Source organism: Chenopodium quinoa, unplaced genomic scaffold, assembly GCF_001683475.1.
Source record: "Chenopodium quinoa cultivar QQ74 unplaced genomic scaffold, ASM168347v1, whole genome shotgun sequence".
Lineage (NCBI taxonomy): Eukaryota > Viridiplantae > Streptophyta > Magnoliopsida > Caryophyllales > Amaranthaceae > Chenopodium > Chenopodium quinoa.
In genome coordinates, this window is record NW_018743814.1 from 167,332 (window position 1) to 183,807 (window position 16,476).

Sequence of the window (16,476 nt, forward strand, 5' to 3'; positions counted from 1 at the left end):
CCACGAAAGGAGAATCGGGGATGATGGTACGAAGTGAGTCATGGAGTCACATTCGCCCGTATTGGCCTCTAATCGATTCTTATAGTGAAAAGTGATTCCTGCAATCTCAAAGGCATGCAAAGAAAGATTGAATTTGCTCCAAACTATTATTAGGCTAAATTGGTTGAATATTAATGCAACATATAATTCTAAAGTATTATTAATCACTTGATTTAATAACAAGATTAAAAAGGAACCTAAACCGTTCGTCTAAATTATATTATAAGGCATGATTTTCAATTACATATTCCCTTTAAACATGAAATATGGTGATCATAAATAATAATAGAATAAACATTAATATTGAAAGCAATTTAACAATAATAGCGTTAGTGAAATCAAATATAAATAAACCTAATCATGATACTAGCAATATTAAAATAAAATAAGAGTATTTAAATTAGTTAATTACTCACATTCCGCGCGTTCCTTAAAATTGCGACATCATCAATAAATTGTTAGTAACTTCAATAAAAAAAAAATATTAATCAAATGAAAATTAAATTAAATAAATGTAGATTTGATTTGGTCCAAACCCTCAGTTAATTATACCTTTCACATCTTGGTTTAAGGACGGAACCTAAGGTTAAGTATGTACTCCTTAGAGTGTTTAAGGGAAGAATGGTGTAATTAAGAATATAGGTTTAAGGCTTAGAATATGTGAGAGAGAGAAGAGAATGATTTTGGTGTAAAAGAGAGAAAGAGAGAAGGATTCGATGCCCCAAACTGCAGAAAGGAGGGTCCTATTTATAGGGAAAATGAGTAGAGGGAACACACAGAACCCTAAAAAGATAAAACCCTAAAAAAGGTTGCTGCGACACGGCAAAAAGTGCAGTGACACGGGAAACTCTTGTGTGATACAGCATACTCTAGAGTGACGCGGGAAATATTTGACCTACGGGAGTAAAACGCGTGAAGGGTTTACGCGGAGAAAACAAGAAAAAATCCTGTGTCATGGTATGTCGGTAAAGTCCACCGTAGCACGGTACAGTCTAACGTGTCACGGTAAAATAAGCACGCGTGAAAATGCGGAAAGACACGGTAAAATCATCGTGTCACGGTATATGTACCGCGACACGTTACAAATTGCCGTGACACGGTACTATATGCCGTGCCACGTCAAATATTGTCACGTCACGGCAATTTCGCTACTGCGCGACAATTCTAGTTTTTTTATGCGTTTTTGAAATTATCATAACTTTTGATCCGTAACTCGGAATAAGGCATATAATATATCATTGGAAAGATTATCAAGTCTTATTTCGAACTCAATTATAATCAGGTCAAAATCAATTGTATATTTTAAGATATGGCTGTTTTAGTAGAAGGGTGTCAGTTTTGGGCCTAGTTTAGTGTTTTGCTCATATTTTCTTCGTTATAACTCGGATTTGGGCTTATGATATATTTTTGGAAATCTTATTAAAAAAGCCTATCTAATCAAATAAAAATTGGATCAAAATTTTAAGGCAAAAAAAATCATCTTCTCTTGGTTTTGCGATGTGGACACGAAAAGAAGAAAATAAGTTATGGCGTTGGGAAATGAGCTAGGAAATGGATTGGTTTATGAAATGTATTGGATATAAAATGGATTTTAGCACTCCAAAGATTAAATACTAAATCCTACCAATAATGGCGGTGAAATGTTTTTCATCATCGGGTTTGGTTTTGGGGAGACATTTTTAGGTGTCTACATTAGCTGTCATACACGTTTTGGTGTGGGCTTAGGAAACTAATTGGTTTTGTATTATTATAAATATTGTGCTCATGAAGCTAATGAAATCAAGATAAAGTTTATCATTTTACATGGTATGAGGCCTATAATTTTCCTTCAACGAGAGGTTGTTAGAGATATGATATATTGAAAAATATATGTGATATATTTTCCGTATAGATATTATTATGAGAATAATATATTTAGTATCATCTTATGTTAAGATATTATTTAGAGAATATATCATTAAGATATATGGTGTATCTTTTAGAAATATTGTTTCCTATCTTATGTTCATAGGTTTTGTATAAATACTCTACCTATTGATGAATAATAAACAAGCCATTCTATTCTCTACTCTTTAATTTATCAGTTTATCTTCCTAGAATTTTATCTTTGTAGTATCATTAATTTGTTATATTAATTAATAAAGTTTATAGTCTTTATACCAAAGCCAGAATTTTGGTGTTCATTCTTGATCGGAAAAAAATTATATTTGATAATTAAATAGATCTTGGTTGCTAATTTGCTTATTAATGAGAGTAAATATGTAAAATACCTGATTTGAGTTTCTGGAAATTCATTTTTGAAGACATTCATTTTAGTTTTTTTTTTGTAAAAAAAAATTCAATTGTATAGCAAAGTTGTCTGTATTTTGTTGATTGATATAGTATGAATCTAACCTATCTGTATATATAATGTATTTACAGGAAAATCCTACAATAATAGGTGGGGTAAGTATCTATAATTTGCATTTTGTATAGTGCATTAGGAGATAATATTTTGGTAGACTGGATCATCCACAAACACCACAGTTGGGGATCGTGTATTCATGACAAACAAATATTCTTTTAGGTCTTTGACAACCTCGATTGATATATTCGCCAATGGTTCTTGTGAAAGTGAAGTAGTGTCATTCAAGAGATAGAAATTTTAAGGGGTACGCAAAATACATTTTCCCGATTAGTCATCTTTAACCCCTTTAGCCATAGGAGTTCGGATTTAAGAGACGCAAAGTTTCAGTTTATGTCAGTCAATTTACTATTTTTACAGACTTTAGACCTCAACCCTCCACTATCATGAAAGAGTACTCATTCAACGTGGATTTGATTCATCTAGAGATTGTTTTAGTACTTGCACATAATCCTGTGACATTTTTTATTGCTTTAAAAATAGTATTGGTTTTTGACACTCTAATATATGATGAAACCTCCTCAATTCACCTTAGTCACACTATGTTAGCACTTGAAGAGGGCTTTTGAAACTATGTCTCAGGTTAATATGGGGTCGTTTATCATTTACAAGAATGATTTTTTTTATAAGAACATGGATTCCAGACGATGATTTCTTGGAAGACACATATTTCATTAGGGTTTTCTAGAAACACAATAAAGATGTACACTATGCCGAGAGTGGCGGTTTGGCAACAAAAGATGATGCACCTCTCGCAAAAGTGGCAGAATAAAATTTTTCAACAAGTGGGTTCAAATCAATTTAAACTAGTTTTTAACCATAATTAAATGAATAAAAAAATCCTAAAAACAAATTTTCTATTATGTTATATATTATATACTAATTTCACCAATATATATATATATATATATATATATTTATATATATATATATAAGTATATTATACATTATATATTATATATTGTACATATATTCACATACAAATATGTGTGTTTTACATTTACAGATTTTTACAAATTTTGCTATCGTATCTTTTATATTAATAATTCAATTTAAATTAGTTATTTTTTAAAAAAATGTTTTTAATATTTGTTTTTTTTACAAATATTAAGTATATCAATTGACCATTACTAAACCTTTTTGGAGTGTTCAAAGATTGAGAATGGTATTTTATCTAGTTCAAAATTGTCCTATTTCAACAAAGGATTAACAAGTTTTAAATTGAGTCAAATGTTCAAAGATTAAGAATGACAAATAAGTTTTTACCCCATAAAATAAATCCTCAAATAATTTTTGTGCCATTGAATTTAAGACATCAAATAAGTTTCATGCATAAGTAATTTTAACTATATACTACTATTTTAATATTATATTTAAAAAAAAAAAAAAAAAAAAAAAAAAAAAAAAAAAAAAACTTCTACAAATAATGTGGACAAAATTTGATAATTGTTGAGCAAAATACAAATAGATGAAAGTTTACTTGAATTTTACAAAGTAAAATAATTTACATGTAGTATAACAATGTATACTATTATATTTCATAATTTTTGCTATCTAAGAGAAGTTCACATTTTGTGAGCTTGTCTGTAAAAATCAAAAAGTTTTTATTATACTACTCACTTTCTATTTTATCTCTTCATTAATAAATCCAACTATCGGTAAAGTTTTTAACAAGAAAATATTTTTGTTTCTTACTTCACCTAGAACATATTTTTTTCCCATATAAGCCAAATGAATGTATAATATTATGTATTAACCAATATAAGCAGGTATTTAAAAACTGGTTTTAGGTTACGTGCTACTCACCCACTAATTAAAAATTAGCACTATATGTCTGATGTGAATTTGATGGTTTTTAAACTAGTGGACTATCTCATGTGAATTTGATGGTTTTTTCAACTCGTGTCTCATGTGTCATTCTGAGATGCTTGGTTTTTTTACTAGACTATCTATTTTCCAAAAAGTACTTTGAAATAAACTATGTAAACACCACAACAGCTGACAAATTTTGTTAGTTTTACATTAAAATTCTACACGGTAATTTTACAGAGAACCCCTCCTCACCCCACAGCAACTGACACGCAATCATTAACCTCGCCAGATTGGGAGAATATTTGCATCAACAGGGAGGGTTGGGATGTAACATAGTGATTATTTTTATTAAAAATGCCCAATTGAGGCAAAAACCAATACCAAAATTGACATGGAATGGTAATTCTATTTCTAATTAGAGGGAGCAAGACTAATTAAAATACAAATATACAGATATTATACATAACCTGCAGTTATAGCAGGTTGTTAACTCAAAGCAAAAAACTGATCATTTATCTCTTCATTGCTCTGCCTGGAATCTTCTTCAATATCACTGAGTTTTTGGCATTAACTTAGTGCAGATGCCTTCGTAGCTCCCGCCCAAAGGCATATTTATGAAGTGGGAGCATTCAAGTGGAACACAGTTCTGTGTTTCCATTCCAGGCGACTTCCTAGTGAATCTGGGAAGTTGGGGACCATCCTCGGAGAAAAATGTTATAGCGCGGTTGTATATATTTTGAAACCAATGTCATTCGGGTTATCACGTTGATGTTGCCCCACGAACAGAGCTTGAATCAGAGGTATGCAAGGGAGTTGAAAGATGTGGCTGAGTTGGATGTGTTTCACTTGCAAGACCAAGAACAGCAAGGGTTGAACTGCCAAAGAAGAATATTTACATATTACAGCAGATTTGATATTATGAGAGCATAAACAAGAGCACTGCAGCCTATCATACTATACAGACCTTACATTTTCCGAAATCCTTCATAAAACAAATTCTCAAATTAAGTTCACATACATTTAATATCCAATAATCACTAAGTTCGCACCACTGATAGTCATGAAACAACATATATTGCTACATGCTTGCTTGTGAGACCGCAATCACATCAAGCTCACTAACAAGTGGATTGATGGTTCAAGAATTTAATACCTTGGTAGAGAAGATTTGATGCTTGGCTGACTGGAATATGAAGCAAGGGGACCTCTGAGGTTACTGTATTTGTTGAGGGCGTTTTCAAGCTGGGGTGCAGGTAACTGCAAGGAACAAAAAGATATTAAAAATAATTCTATACATTTTATTAGTTGTTCCACTTTGACATACAGAATCATATATTATCATGTGAAATATTAATTGGATTTATTTCAATGTAAGTTTTCCAAATATAAACTTTTTTTACTATCTATACTCAAAGAATAATTAAAATAGTTATGGTCAAAGTTGCGAGGTGACAAATGTGCAAGTCAAAATGGTACAACAAGAAAAAACATGAGTATAACCTTGCAAAAAGTAAGTTAAGATAGCACCATATTACTTGAAACCAATTATACTTATACAGGCAGATTCTTTGGTTTACCTTTAATAGTACTTGGAATGAATGTGGCTGCGTCTGAGACACACATTTTAAGAAACCTACCCAGAGCTTTGGCATTCTCCAGATCTACAAGGTGGCATCATAAATTAGTCCTATACAAGATACTAGGCAAGAAACGCAAAATATTTGTACCTAAGATCACCTGTCTATTGACGAGTTTGGAGAGAACCTCCATGACAAATTCAACCTGAATACAGAAGTGTAATTTGATTAAGCTATTGGATCCATCTCTACAATATATATCAATATGCATAACGATTGTAACATCAATGTATTATAGAATTTGTAAAATAGAATTATGATAATCATGCCAAAGTGTAATCTGCTCTAGCACTCACTTATGCCCTTCTATACTTTGCCAATGAGGTTGCAAATACACACATTTTCAGTACATTATTAACAAACACAGAATGGCAGCCATGCAAAAACTACATGTTTTCAGTAGATTATTTTCACTAAATACCAGTCATGTACATTCCAATTTTGACTTGGAACCACTTAAGCCTCAAGTGAGGAGTCACCAGACTGGCAATCTAGCCTAACTCATCAAAGTCCTATGCACTTAAGAGAGTTTAGATTCAGTGTACTAGTCATAGCTTACAAACAGTAATTTCCTTCAAACCTGTCTGTAGTTCATACCAAGACAGCATACTAAATCACAGCATAGAAATTAATTAAGATTTCTTTTTTCTTTTTATTTTTAATTTTTGCTGTTTGACAGAGGACAAAACTACTTTAACCTATGGACCAAGGTCCAAAGGTATGCATGAGAAATGTAATCAAACTCTTGTATACTAATAATGCGACTTGCCAGAGTTAATTTAACTTAGGCTGAAAGGATGCATCAATTAGACCCAAGAACCTTAACGCCCCGTTTGGTAACCGGTTATAAACAATGGTAATGGGAATGAATTTACATATAAATTTGGAAAGAAATTCATGTTCATTCCCATGATAACTCAAGATGACCCTAAATTTTGTACATTTTCCTTCTAGATATCCATTCCTACCTAATACCACCTCTTGAGTGGTAATGGATGGTAATGGAAATATGAAGAAAATCATGCTTTGGGGATGAAAATGGGTTCCATGAATTATAAGTTGTTTCCATACTAAATTACACTTAAATTCATTTCCATTACCACCATTTATTACCGGCTACTAAACAGGCCTTAAGAGTACAATTATTAATCACCATAAAATGAATTGGTCGTGGATTTGTTCAAGATATATTGCAACTTATCTCAAGGTACATTAGCAGTGCATCGCCAAGAAATATTGTTTATCATTCTCCCATGTCCAACACGGCTACGTGTCCAAGTGTCGGACTTTGCTATTCTGTGAAAATTTTACATAATTTTAAACTAAAATAAAGTGTCTAAGTGTCCTAGCCATGTCCGAGTGTCGAGGATCCGACATGTGTACTTGAGTTAAATGAAGGGACTGAGCAACATAAATCACACTATCCTACATTGACCAAATATTATTACATATTGGTCATCTTCTCGAGTATGTAAATTAGTAGTCTAAAACTAGTTTACACATTTGGGTATTGTTCCAAAACTTTCATATTAAAGCAAAAAAGGATATATAATTATACTTTGTATAGCCATGCTACGCAAATTTTTTTTTTTTTTTTTTTTTTTTTTGGCTCCTAAAAAAATTATTTCCCCAACTCCATGCCTATGATTTTAACTCAAGCATGCTTTCTTTATCCCATTTTCTAATTCCTTTATTTGTTATTTCTTAATTTTTATTTTCCCCTAATCTCTTCTCTTGACCACACACAAGATGATTAGACATACGTCAGCCTTCTAGTATACACAGATCATCATTAAAATATTTCTTTTACAGGACCAAAATGAAACAAGGATGTTGAGATAAACCATTTCTGATATTATTCAGATGATGGTAATTAAAAATAAAAACAGCTAAAGAACATAGGTGTCAGAAGATACACTCAGATAAAAGACAACAAAATTCCAAATAGCTCTCTCATTTCCACTTCAATTACAGAAGTTTTGGATTCTTATAAATTATAACATAAACTGATAAGATCCATGGTTGAAAAGTACCAAAGTATCCCATTTCCTAGAGTCAACAAATTCAATATTGCACCATTGTTAAGTAGGAGGACCTTACCAGAGTAGGGAAAGCATCAATTGCTTGGATTACAGTTCTCATAAAAAGTAGAGGAAGTGGAGTTCGATCAACCTGGAAAAGTAGACAAATTAATATCTTTTTGCATGAGATGAAGAGCCAGATATAATACTGCTAAAAGTAATAATACAAACCATCTGGTTTAAAGCCTTTGCCAATACATGTTGAGTGAACACAGTACGTTGCTCAAAACAAGCCGTGCAAGCATCTGTTACCTGAAAATGGAAAAAATAGAAGTTAAGCAAAGTTGCAAGAATCATTACTCAATAACAAAAGGTATGACAATACAGAAAAAAGAGGAGATTATCGAAAGCAATGACTTTCACTAGCCAGTACAAAGTGCACAAGGTTTACCATTAGAAAACTTAGGCATGTTAAAGAAAGAATTTGAATACCAGGCAGCAGAAGCATCTAGCATACAACCAAGACTCTAAACATTAATGGATGTTATGTGAACAGAATTTGATGAACAGTTTGACAACCAAATTAACAAGGTATAATACTGGATTCATTTAGGATCGTAAGTAGCTTTATAAAGAACATCAATTGTCTTATTCACCCTCAAACAAAGGCACCGCACATTAGCATAAAACTATTATATATCAGAAAAAAATAATAATAATAATAAATAAATAATAAAAGGTAAACACTCAATAAAAAAAAAAAAAAGAATGCACTGAATAGCAATTTAGGCCAGCAAATTTATTAAACTTTAAGACAAATAAAGAATCGGAGAAGTAGTCTATAAAACGACTTCAACACACACAAACTAAATTTGTCACAATGCAAAACAGACCTTTTTAAGTGCAATTTTTTCCTTCTCTGGCACAATGTCATGGATAGCAACCAAAACCTCAGCAGGTGTTAATGCTGGACCAGTATGAGCTGAACCCTGGACATGCGGCCAATTTAATATTAGCAGATGAGCTGGAGAGGGATGCAAGATACAAGAACCCATAAAAGAAGGCAACAGTTAAATTGTAACATCTACGACTTAATTAATAATAAAAATAAAAAGCTTTTTCCAAACAACAGCAGCATTATTGCCAAGAGTCCTATTACTGAAGAATTATAGAATATGTATGCTTGCAGGAAAATTCCAGTGATGAATGAGATAAAAGGCAATTAAAAGGCCACTGTCTTTCAAGGTAATTCTATCCCACAGTTCTTTGAGCTGGATTGAACCCAAATAGATGATAGAACATAGCGATATAAAGATCACGCACCTGTAATATGTGAGCCAGTGCCTGCTGAAATTTATCTAGAGGAAGGTCAACAAGCCGAGGGAATATAGGCAAAACCTGAGACCAAAAACAAAAACAATTGTGATCCAGAAATATACATAACCAAGGCATAAACTCAACATATAATAAAGACCAGAACATTCATTGATAGTAAATAAACCATTTACAGTAAATTTGATGATTGAACTAAGGGAAGAGATAGTAAAAGCACCTCATTTTTGGAAAGAGAAGAAAGCATTGGAATGAGGATAGTAGCATCCTACAGAAGTAGAATATTGATGAAAAATAAGTACAGACCCTAATAGCTTGTTACAAATTCAAAAAGAAATGTTACGCAAAAAAGGAACCTTCAGTTTAGTTTCATATAGATGTTTGACGGTAGAAATAAGATCAGGTGGAGGAGTGGTTTGTTCAGCTAATATTTGGAGCACCTGATTACACCAATGGAGCAAGATAAAAACAGATTTATTAGTAAAAAAATACTAAATATTGAAGGGAAAGGAAATTTAGACGACTACAGGTCTCATCCAGGAAATGGCAGTAGAAGGCAAGAAAGGAAGGATATGGTATAGAACCAACCAGCATCAACAAGTTCTCACTTCCCATTGGTGGGTCAGATATAATGCGGAGCAGTTGAGAATACGATGACCCAAGAGCCCTCAATAAAATAGGAATGTGGCGATGAATAGCCTAAATCATCGTAATAAAAGCAAATGAATTATTAAAAAAAAACTGACATAAGCATACTATGCACACATAGCAGATAGTGATCAAAGAAATATTTAAGAGTGATACCTGCTTCACAATTTTACCAGCTCGTGCATAGACATCAAACACAAGCTGAAGGAGACCAGGTTTCTGTGAATTGCAAACCAAGATCATTATAACGAAGGCGGAGTTTTAGAGCTCTTAGATGTAAGGACTTAAACTAACCTTTGTACAAAGGGAAAAATACAAAGATACTAGACGTTGAGCTTCAGGAAATGACATGCTAGCACCAGCCTGAGAATCAGCATGGGATATACCAGAATCTATTATTTGGGGACCACTGATAGAAGTTTCTTCAACAACTCCTGCCTGTAAGAAGATATGACAAGTTTACCAGAGCTTAAAATAATAACTAGATATAGTAGGAGGAAATTCAACTAAAAGTTAAGGATTATATATATCCAACCCCAATTATAACATTACACCTTATTATGAAGGCATCTAGAATAGAGGTACTTTTACAAAAGGAAAGAGGTTGCAATGATCCATGGCATGCTTCATGAATACACTCAAAAGTGACAACAATGTTGTTGGTCATAAATCTTAGATTTCATTCATAGAATCAGGGCTGGTGATTCTGATGTCATTTTTACCTGCTGGAGGAAATGGAAGAGGAATTTCAAAAGACAAGTGCAGCAGATGGTGGCTTTGTGTGCCTTAGCAGCTCCAGTCTATCATTTGTAGATGCAAAGTGGAAAGATGTTTGGCTAAGGAAAGTTGTCTATAAGAGAGTGAAGCAGGAGGTGTGTAGCAGGGCTATGGACCTTGCTAACAGAAAATGGAAGCAATATGACTGGTTAGATTGCTATTTTAAGAGCTAAAATTTGAGTTGCTTTTGTTTCTTATTTCTGGTTACATAGAAGTTTTGTCTCAGCCTTGTTAATGAGGCTTTAGGTTGTAAATTCCAAGTTTTTTGAACTTCATTCTATTCTCACTTAATAACAAAAAAAGAAACAAAAAAAAAAGAAAAAAAAAAATAATAACAATAACAATAACAATAATAATAATAATAATAATAATAATAATAATAATAATAATAATAATAATAATAATAATAATAATAATAATAACAATAATAATAATAATAATAATAATAATAATAATAATAAAGATTCTTAGTTTCAAACACTACATGAAATATAACACTCTCATTATTTCTCTCACAAAACAAAGATTAAGGTAAGTGGGACTGAGAGAACAAAAATAAACTCAAAAATCCAGCTCTAAAGCCTTTATCATAGTTGTCCTTTGCTAAGAGAGAGGACTTCCAGCAAAAGCAATTTGAAATATGTATTATATGATATTAAGATCTTCTTTGAGGTACTCAATCTCCGTCTTAGAAAGAAATTCTTTCAAGTTTCAACAATATGCTTTCCCAGAAGTATATGGTCCTAAAACCAGTAGATAGTTCTGCGATCAACATAAATATCTTATTACAAAAGATTTTTCAGTTTGGCAAGTTACCCTTGGAAAAAGGACTTCTAAGATTATTGGTATGTTTCCACCCCAGTGTCTCCACTCTTTCCTTCAGTGCTTTGACACTAAATTAATTGTATAGTGATGATGGAAATTCTTCACAAAGATCTAGATAATAGAATCATTACTATTTCCTAAAAATTCCTACACATTGCATCCTACAGGTATGTTTACACATGCTTTAGCATGTATGACATGCATATATCATAAACTAGAAGTGAATGTTCTTGGCATCCTACTACTGGATATACCTCATCAAGTTCATTTTTTAGATGTGGGGGGTGTATAGATGGATAAGATGAAAGCACAAGAAAGGGTTCAGTTTTGCATCTTAACTATGATTATTAACAAAATTATAATAAAACAATATAACAAAATTCTACTTCTCTTCTCACCGAAATAGATTCGGATGCATCAGCATCTGTTGTACAGTCCACAGCTGAAAGCAACATGTTCTTAGCATATTGCTCAATTGTTTCAGATACATAATTGAGTTGGTACAATTTGTTCGAAACCTACCAAATCAAAAAATAGAGAGAGGCTTTAATCCATCACCAAGTTTTATCAAGATAAGTATGGATAAATCATAAAACTATTTATAATATTTAGCGAGGTTCACAAAAGGAATTGCTTCCATATACAAAATGCATCCACTATATGACCCCTCTACATAGCATTTATCAATCAAATTCCAGATCATATACCACATGATCCTACATCCAGTAAAAAAATTTATTCATGGTAGTTTTCTAGGTAAGATAACAAAAGAAATTTAGGACCATTAATGTCAAAGTAAGATGGCATGGTCGTATTTTTTTTTTTTTGGTTATACTTTTTTTTAAAGTTTTTTCTACCTTAAGCTGTATGCATTTGTTCATGAAGTATCAGCTTCAGGAGTTCAAGACAACAAATTTTACAACAAAAAAGCACATAGAAAACCTAACTATAACCAGAGCCTGACTGCAGTCCCAGCAAAGAAAAGTACATAAAACAAGAAAAAAAAGTTATTTCCAAACACCATTTAAATAAATAAAATTAAATAATATAAGAACAATTGATTTCAACACTATAATACTAATAAAAGAAAAAAAAAATCAACAAAAGACACTAAAAGTAAATCTTGAAGCTTTATTGCAGTTGAGAGCTAACACCAACAAAGAGGAAACGGAACTACAGAAGAAACTGCCAAAAAAGAGCAAAATTCTCCTTCTAAAGGAGTGAAAATTGAAGGGGGCAGAACACCAGTAAAGCCAAACGTCAGCTGTGCAAGGCACCAACACCAGAAGTTCAGAAAATAAAGAAAATCCGAAACTGAGTGACAGAGACAAGAAACCAAGCAATCATATTCAGAAAGAAATTGAATAAAAACAGGTTTTGATCCTAGAAAAGAGGACTTCGTTTGATCAAGAAAGAGTCAGCCAAGGACAAGTGCACAGACAGAAAAGGATAGCCTATGACCAGATTTTCCCAGGAAACAGGCATTGCAGATGTGGATATCCAATTATGATAGCGGAAAAGTTGCCAGGGTAGCAATGGAAATTGACAAATCAAAGAGAGCACTAGTTAGCAGTCCACTTAGGCCGAGATTAGTTTTTCTTTAGGAGCTGTTGCAGCCAAGTTGGCTAGGGAACCTTTGGCTATTCTCTAACTTTTTTTTTTTCAGTCTTTAAACCTCTGCCTGTACAAAGCTTATCTAAACTAAAATTATTAGCCCTAATCTAAAATTATCCTGCATACAAATCTATAGTTAAAATTTAACTTAGTAGACCTTATCTTTGCTCTAAGCATTCTCTAGAGATTGATCAGCAACGCAAAGTACTTATCAAAATTGTAAAGTATTCTTGAAGTAAGGATACCCATTTTCAAAGAAGAGTTCCCTATAACATCTTTTCATCAGGATGGATTCTTATTAAAGTAGGTCGGAGCCTTACTGAGGGAATTCAATTGACTACTGTGAAATTCATTGCAAAAACTCAATCAGAAATTCAGAAGATTTTGAGCAAGACAGTCCATCAAGAGAAATAAACCCACAACTCATTAGCATCTACACTTGATAAACTGGAACTTTATATAAGAGGGTGAGAAGAGCATATCCACTGATCTAATAAAATCTGGAAATGTGACAACCTTGCTAGCTAACTAATTACATTATTAATGAAAATAATCAATACCACGCACAAGTCATATTAGCAAGAACCCAAATAATAGAAGACATACCAGACGGATGGCCTTAGCGCGAGTATCATCCTCTGAATGTACCGCACACTGCATCAACAATATGCAAAACATTAAAATTAAGTAGATTGCACAAGAAAAAAAAAAACCTCAAGTACCAAAAACTAATTTCATGATAACCCATATTATAATTAGTTTAGGGTATGATTATAGTTATCCATATTATAACCCAAGGCATCGCCCAGGCTCATAAAGTAATAATATAGGGTCGTTTCCTCAGAAGCAAAGAAACCACTAGGGGTAACAAGCAATGTATCAGAGAACTCATAAAGTCATAATCATGTATCCCTTAAACAAATTGGACTTCTCCGTTCAAGTAGCCAGCCAAGACCAAACTTTCCCCTCAAAATCACACACACTTCAAATCACTAGAACAAATGCCTCCAAGTCTGCCCTTGTTTTACCACATGATCCATATTAGGTGACGAAAGAACTTCGTTTAATTTATGAACCTGAACCGCAGACAATGTCAATTCTACCCTCTGCAATTCAGAGAACATTACTGCAGAAACTTCAATTTAAAAAGAAAACCAGAAGAAAAGGAAGCAGATACAAGTTGTTTATGAGCTGATCTGATTAAAAAGACCCTAAGCAACAAATTATTGAGCACTTATCCTCCTTTGAAGAGGATGTTCTTCGATGTGGAAAGTCCAACAACAACCTAAGGTATCAATCCTAAGATCAGAAAAGGGGATATTATGCAAAGAAGATAGGTAAAAGGGACACTGACAGAGATAGGTTCCTTTCTTAAAAAAGAGTTTGGAAACCATATGACAATTCCATTACCAACATCATAAAGATCATGGATGAGAAAGGAAACAAGACTACTAAAAAAATCATAATGGATTAGTACAGAAAAATAAAGTTCCAAGGCACCATCCATGCCACTCTTAGTATGAGGATAGTGTGTTTATTTTGTTTCATATGTCAAATTAAAATCAAATGACTGTCAATTGTCTTCTTTAAAAAAAAAAAAAAAATTCAAAATACAAAAAAAAAAAAAGGTACAGTAGTCACTTGACTTATAAAACCACTGACTAATAGAAGAGGCTTTCTTTGTTACAGGTTCACTAAATTTATATGCACGATATGCGTGCATAAAATTTTAAAAGCTATAAACAACTCATATCACAATATCACATTAGATTTGAAACAGCATAATATAAGAGAGAATAAAAGGTAGGGTAATTTGGTGGACATCCAAATGAATAAAAAGTTGGCTCATATAATAGAGATATGACTGAACATAATCATATGATGCAAGCTACAAAATTTCACAGCCATATTACCTTGAGAGCAATACTCAAACAGGCCAATCGATTTAGTGGACGTCCCAAAATCAGGCTCCAGACAGCTCCAAGACCTTGAGTGACACGATCGTCTCGAACATCTTTTCCACGCATGTCTGACCCATCAGGACAGCAGAGATTCTCCAGGAGTCTCATTATAGAATCTGTCAACATTGGAGCTTCACCAAGCAGTCTGCTAAAAGACTTGTCTGAAGCAGGCAGAGTATCCAGCAAAGATTTTGCCTACAGAAACAAAGAATAAGTACATTTTAATCTTGAAGAGAGAAACAGATTAGATAAGATATATCATATTATAATGTATGAATCCTTACAACTCCAAGAAGGAATTTCTCATACAAGTCAGCAGCACCAGGAGATTGTTCACCTTCTGTAGTTATCAGACCATGGAGATGGTATAAGATATGCATCACTAGGTCATGTCCCTGGCAGAAAAGTGCTGATCAATAAACCTTTTGTGACAAAGAAGCACAAATCACAATGAAGGGAAATATATGAGCAAGACTCATTATTAGGTCAACAAAGGCAAGCAAATGTCAAGTGAGATAGTTATCCTGCTCTATATCTGGAGCACACCATTTGCATCCATCCACCCTAAAGCTAACATACAAACAAAATCCCTTATCATGAGCGGCCCTTCATCTTCAAAATGAAGTTCGCTACGGGAAAGAAGGATATTTAGAGGTGTTATTCAACCAATATAGGATATATAAGAAAAATCCCCTAAAAATCTCCCATCAACAATCTAAAATATTTCCCATCCTTTGGTTAAATAACCAAGAGGTCACAGATTGAAGTAAATTCCAGTTATCTATCTGACAGAAGGTGGGGAGCAGGAGTATTATATCTAGTATAGAAGCAAAAACAGACATGGATAATGGCAACAAAAATTCTCCACTATCCTAGCATCTTAAACATGTATTTGCTTACCATGCCCTACCTTAAACCTGTGGAATAAATTTTCAGGGTAATGATGAGTCATCCCACATCATCATCCAGGGCATCCCTATCCACTTTCTAAGAGGTAGATCACGCTAATAACGAGGTCCTTAATATTTGTTAGTGTTAACCATCACTTAATTAGTAGTGGTTGACATAAATTTATAAAGGATGTCAACAGATTCCTATGACTCCTGCTTCAAATCCTATATAACCCATGTCATTTCACGCTTCACGATAAAATTATCATTTCGAGTCCCTAGAAAACATAGGTTTCAGCTTCAACCCCATATCTTTCCCAACCCCAATTTCAATTTAAGTTGCAAATGAAACACATAAATTCAACTTGCGCTCTCCTATCTTTATATATTCTTCTCTACCATTCCCAAATAAGACAACCAGTGATACTGGCATTGTTCATTGACATATCACACCAATTCATTCGAATTAACCGCTGAACAAAATGTCAAATAAAATCCCCACTCCAAAAAACTACA

General features: G+C 33.0%; 1 protein-coding gene across 2 annotated transcripts in view; it reads right to left on the bottom strand.

The window, feature by feature from the left end:
• Window positions 1-4,442: 4,442 nt before the first annotated feature.
• LOC110685469 overlaps window positions 4,443-16,476 on the bottom strand; it is a 31,376-nt gene continuing 19,342 nt past the window's right edge. For both annotated transcript variants that reach the window (XM_021862000.1, XM_021862001.1), the window contains exons 11-27: window positions 15,355-15,465; window positions 15,023-15,265; window positions 13,716-13,763; window positions 11,894-12,013; window positions 10,188-10,331; window positions 10,050-10,112; window positions 9,834-9,944; window positions 9,602-9,685; window positions 9,466-9,513; window positions 9,237-9,311; window positions 8,807-8,902; window positions 8,145-8,225; window positions 7,993-8,064; window positions 5,993-6,037; window positions 5,833-5,916; window positions 5,409-5,512; window positions 4,443-5,130 (exon numbers count right to left, since the gene is read on the bottom strand). In XM_021862000.1, coding sequence (XP_021717692.1) covers window positions 5,016-5,130; window positions 5,409-5,512; window positions 5,833-5,916; window positions 5,993-6,037; window positions 7,993-8,064; window positions 8,145-8,225; window positions 8,807-8,902; window positions 9,237-9,311; window positions 9,466-9,513; window positions 9,602-9,685; window positions 9,834-9,944; window positions 10,050-10,112; window positions 10,188-10,331; window positions 11,894-12,013; window positions 13,716-13,763; window positions 15,023-15,265; window positions 15,355-15,465 — 1,644 coding nt within the window. In that variant the 3' untranslated portion in view covers window positions 4,443-5,015. The remainder of the gene's footprint in view (window positions 5,131-5,408; window positions 5,513-5,832; window positions 5,917-5,992; window positions 6,038-7,992; window positions 8,065-8,144; window positions 8,226-8,806; window positions 8,903-9,236; window positions 9,312-9,465; window positions 9,514-9,601; window positions 9,686-9,833; window positions 9,945-10,049; window positions 10,113-10,187; window positions 10,332-11,893; window positions 12,014-13,715; window positions 13,764-15,022; window positions 15,266-15,354; window positions 15,466-16,476) is intronic.